Consider the following 5,402-nt stretch of genomic DNA (forward strand, 5'->3'; position numbering starts at 1 on the left):
AATTGGGTAAGACCTCTGGTTCCAATTCGACACATTACTCGAGGTTGGGGTCTTAGAGTAAGATTCAAATGTATCTTGTAAATTGTATTCAATTTTGGGTGAGTCCACTTTTTTGGATTCGGATCCTTACCTTTTATTGAATCTGCATTTCCGTTTGGATCAAGTCCAACTCATTTTGTTTCTTTTACATTAAAATACCCTTTTTCTAGATTTTTTCAATAAAAATAATAATTTGGATCCGGGTTCAAACCTGCTGCATGGAAGTGGATTTAATCTGGAAGCGCATCCGGTTTCAGATCTGTTACCTCATATCCGGATCTTCCACGATCCAGTCCAGATTCGACCCGTTGGCGACGATCTTACAGAAGCCGAAGCCCTAGCAAAGACGTTGTGAACCTTAACATCTCTCTCTCTCTCTCTCTCTCTCTCTCTCTCTCTGGTTCCGAAATCCACGAATGAGTAAGCAATCGAGCGACGGGAAGGGTTCGTCGGAGGTCTTTCGGGCTCTCTTCGGCAACCTCTCTGGCGATGGCGCTTCCTCCCTCTTCACCAACAACCCCTACAAACGCAAACCAGAGGACCAGAAACCCATTCCTGCAGAAACCTTAGCCCTAGGGCTTACGTCATCCCGGGAAGATAGGATACCCAAAAGGGCGAAGCTCGTCGACGAGGCCGCGGACGTCCTCCGAGTTGGAGGCAGTGCCGAGAAGACGAAGAAGAAGAAGAGGAAGAGGGCTGAGGATGAAGGAAAACCCGATTCGGTCGCGAACAAGGACTCCGCGGTCGTCGAGGTGGGAATGGAGGAGCTGGCGATCGGTGAAGGCGAGAAATTGAGGAAGAGACGGAGGAAGGAGTTGGAGGCCGCGAAGGGGAAGAAGCGGAAGCGGAGGGACGTCGAGGAGGAGTACGAGGCGTTGAAGTACGGACCGGAGGTGGTCGGGGAGAGTGGAAGCGAGGAGGAGACTGTTAGGGTGGGGCGGAAGAGGAAATTAAAGGAGAGGTTGAGGGAAACGATTGCCAAGAGGGACGATTTCGACGACGAGAATAAGTTGCTGCGGACGGTGTTTGTCGGGAATTTGCCGTTGAAGGTGAAGAAGAAGGCTCTCATGAAGGAGTTTTCTAGGTTCGGGGAGGTGGAATCTGTTAGAATCCGCTCGGTGCCGATTATGGACGTGAGTTGTTGCTCATTCTGGGATCGATTTTTCCGTTTGTTTTGAAGTTTGTGAAGTTGATTGCTTTTCATAAAAAGTTGGAAATTATCGAAAATTTTTGACGAGTGGATGTTAATGTATTTTTGTTACTTTTATTTTATGGAGCAGAGTAAGTTGCCAAGAAAAAGTGCGATTTTTAAGGGTAAGATCAATGATGCCATCGCGAGGTATTCCCTGCTAATTCTCTATATTCTTTCGTTGTTATTTAGTTCGTCAATTTAGATTCTAGTGAAATTTGCATCTTAAATAGTGTGAATTTATAGCGGTAATGCCTGTGAGACAATGCAATTATGAATCATGGGATTCATCTAAGTGGAAGTGGATATTCTATATGTATAGATACTCTGGTACTTTGATTCATGAATCTTTTGTCTAGTACGATGAAGTTGAGCACGGAATTGGGTCCATGATTTCTCCATTAAGATGCATCATTTGACCTTATAAACAACAACAGACTGTTTCCCCACGGGTCAGACCTTTCGAAAAGCTGTTTGTACTGGGACTGACACAGAGACACTTTATATATATGTGGAATTACAGAGAAATTAGAGATACATAAAATTCCCTCCGTGAGAATCAGGTGCCTATTACCAGCCTCACAACGCTCCTCACTGATGTGCGCTAAATGTGTTACTCTTCTATACATAGAATCCTTCACTTTTTGCTGTGTATCCATGCCGTCATGTCACATAACTATTGGGTCATTGAGATAAATTTTCTACTACTAACAAGTAACTGGTAAAGTCACAAGACTTTTAAAGTTAACATTTACCAATTATACCATGGGAAGATTTGTTTTAACTTTAAACAAGTGAAACAAAAGAAAATATAGGATGATAAGTAAAGAGTGGTGGTACATTAGTAGCCAGGGGTGAAGGCGGAAGCTGTGTTCAAGCGTCTATGGCGAATTTTAAGTAGGGTATGTAAGCTACATGAGAGGAAGGATAGTTTGTAGTTTGGACCAAGTGGATAATATGACCTACTGACTGAAAGTGACAGAACATGATGTGCGATATAAAATCTATAATGTTTATTGAAATGCTTGAAGCCCACAACCAACAGGCCATGGTTGTAACAACGTTGAAAACCACAAAATATTGTGCTGATTACATGGCGATACACTATCATTTTCTTTCTAACATGGAGGATATTGCACTTGGAAGATGCATGCTTAGGGCGTTGGAAGAAGTTGATTAAATATAAAATGCCTTTTTGCAATGTGGTTATTTAGCATCTGATCTGTCCCGCTGGAAATACAAATCTATTCCAGCATAATCACACATTTATACTTGAAATTTGATCAAAAACTCTCCTTTTGGTCTTTTAGTTTTGGCTTCTTTATCATATAACATGCTTAATATGACAGCTTGTTTCTCCTCTCTTTTTTGCAGCGTCCATGCTTACATTGTTTTCAAAGATGATCAGTCAGCTACTTCTGCTCTATCACATAATATGGCAAAGGCATTCTCTCTAATCTTAATCATTTTACTCTGCATAAGTTACATCATACATGGCGTCCATTACATCTTTTGTCAATTCAGTTTTTGGTAAGATATAAAACACTGTTGTTTACATGGATAATCCTCATGCGTGTAGATCAGAGAGAATCACATCCGTGTAGACAGAGCTTGTCCTCCTCGCAAGAAAGTGAAAGGCGAAAATCCTTCTCTCTATGACTATAAAAGAACCATTTTTGTTGGTAATCTTCCTTTTGATGTGAAGGTGATTGTTTTTTCTTTGTATTGTTTGATCAAGTCAGATTGTTTTTGAATTGTTGTTGATCTCACTTCTTATCCTTTAAAAGCGGTCTTAACCCTCTTATCACCTAGCCTTATTGAAATTTCACTGTTGACTGCAGGATGAAGAGCTGTATCAATTATTTTGTCATCTGAGCCAAACGGAGTCTAGTGTTGAAGCTATACGGGTTATTAGAGATCCCCATACAAGTTTAGGGAAGGGTATTGCTTATGTCTTGTTTATGTCAAGGGTAATACTTCATCATCCTTGACAATCTTTGGCATGACATTGTTTATTTGAGTATACATTATTGATTAGTTAAGCTTGTCCTGACATGTCATTATCGGTAAGCAACTTGTGTGATCCTTGGTTTTAATATTATGTAACAATTTGCCTGCAAGGGCTTCGCTCATCTTTTAAGGGTGACTTGTGAATGTCACCAAGCTGAAGGGACTCACAAGTTTGAAAGCCACAGGGGGCGTCCCTTGCGGCAAGGTTGAAGCTGGGTGTTCTCTTTGGTAGGCAGGGGGTCCTCAAGGGTTTTGCCAACTGGAGGCCTGCCAATGTGCAGTTGGTGATGGGGGTATTTTTCTCTTGGCCTAGCCAAAAAAAGAAAAAAATGCAATTTCAGGTGGCCTTTCATTTCTTGTTTTTCTAAGGTTATTTTTCTGCTCAGCCTAGTTTTTTTCCCTTATCATGGAGAACTATGTTTTGGTGTTATTTCAATTATATGATAAATTTAATACATTGGGACTTCATGAGAGTTGATATTGGTTTTCTAAGTAACCCCATGTTTTGAAAATACACTGGGTGTTTTACACTTTGGTACTTGTTATGCGTCACTGTATTCTGCAAAAGCTAAATGTAAGTCGTAGTAACTTGAAGTTAGGACCAAACTTTTACATTCTTTACTGTTGGTGCTTTCAGTCTTATACGTCCTTTAAAAATTGGTGGTATGTGTATTCATTTTCTTCGACAGTCTTATACGTCCTTTAACCTGAAATGGCATGCCTATATTTGCATGATTTGTGTAACAGGATAAATGATGTTTCACTTAAATCTATGTCTTGACATGTTGAATCATCCTCAATCTGTGCCCTGATTTGGACTTTGAATCAAGGATAACTTGCCTTGCAAAACAATACCTTGGTGAAGTTGTCAGAAACATGAATGCTACCCTAGTGTTTCTCACAAAAAGTCCTTCATTAATGTATCTTCGAGAAATGCGTGAGTCTCTGTGCAAGTGCTTTGCTTTTCATGATAGATCAGATTGGTTGTATCCGAAAGACATTTTAATTTCTGTCAATACTGAGATGATTTAAACTAATAATAGGTAACTGCTTGGCCTAACAACTGTTTTTTACATGAATCCAATATTCTTCTAATAAATTGTGATATCTCTCTGATCACGAACCTTTCATGCCTAGTAACTGAAGAGGCTGGTAGTATTTAAGGGATATAATGTATTGCAATTTGTCTAATCCGATTTTGTTCATTCTTGCAGGATGCTGCAAATATGGTTATAAAGAAGAAGAATGAGTGCAAGCTGAGGGACCGGGAGCTGAGGCTTTGTTATGCTCGTCCTGATTTGCCAACAAAGAAGCGAGAAGATCCAACACCACCCGTATCCGATTCATCATACAAGAAAAGTAAAACCACCGGTGAGAAGACACTCGTTGAAACACAAAAGCCCAAGGCAAAGGCTGCTGCTCTTTCTTATCAGGGCTTGCGTGCAACAAAAGCTGATCATTCCGGGCGTAAAAGTGGCTCTTCATGGTCCAAAGCAGGCCGGCATGATCAAACATTGTTGAATGTTGCAGTTGGAGGGGAACCGAAGGTTCGGAAGAACAAGAGGCCCACGGTTGCAGCTAGGAAAGCGAATTCCCGGAAAGGTTTCTCGGGGAAAAAGGCTGTAAAGCACTAGCAGGATTGAGATGGAACGTGGGACAATGTTCATCACGAGAAGAAATATCAGGATCAACTTTTGACTAAAAGAGTTATTTATTATCCTCAGGAATTGTACAATTTTACCTGAGATGAGTAACTGTTTATGTAAGTCGTCGTGGACATGCAGAATCAGGGTAAATTAGAGTGGGTTTTTTATGAAAGTCTTTTTTGTTTGGCATGAGGTAATTGTAGAATATGAGAAAATAGGCATGGAATCTACTCCCACCAGTTCGTTAGTTTTCTTTGTTTTGGATTCCTCTAGGAAGAAAAAAAAAGGGATTCTTGTGTAAGCTTTCAGCAAGTTCTTTTTTAGGATTTAATCTTTTCAAATTTATTCTTGAGTTTTCTCATTCTTTCCTAGACAAGTTGGCTAATGCGAAAAACTGGCAACCCAAGTCCAATCATTGGGCTCTCCCAAACAAGGACTAAAAGTCCCCAGTTTTCTCTTAATCATTTTTCTTTATTGTCTTTCAAAGTCATTTCTACCTTCCAAATGCCTCCTCATCC

The 5,402-nt window shown here is 40.4% G+C and overlaps 1 protein-coding gene across 1 annotated transcript; it reads left to right on the forward strand.

The window, feature by feature from the left end:
- Window positions 1–411: 411 nt before the first annotated feature.
- Window positions 412–5,056, forward strand: LOC149813580 (uncharacterized). The gene is made up of 6 exons (XM_089990873.1): window positions 412–1,172; window positions 1,320–1,378; window positions 2,603–2,672; window positions 2,808–2,933; window positions 3,070–3,198; window positions 4,453–5,056. The coding sequence occupies exons 1-6, from the start codon at window positions 456–458 to the stop codon at window positions 4,870–4,872; spliced, it is 1,521 nt and encodes a 506-aa protein (XP_089846999.1). The 5' UTR covers window positions 412–455; the 3' UTR covers window positions 4,873–5,056.
- The last annotated feature ends 346 nt before the right edge of the window (window positions 5,057–5,402 follow it).

This window comes from Nuphar pumila, chromosome 16 (assembly GCF_984573655.1).
Source record: "Nuphar pumila chromosome 16, dmNupPumi1.hap1.1, whole genome shotgun sequence".
NCBI classification, from domain to species: Eukaryota; Viridiplantae; Streptophyta; class Magnoliopsida; order Nymphaeales; family Nymphaeaceae; genus Nuphar; species Nuphar pumila.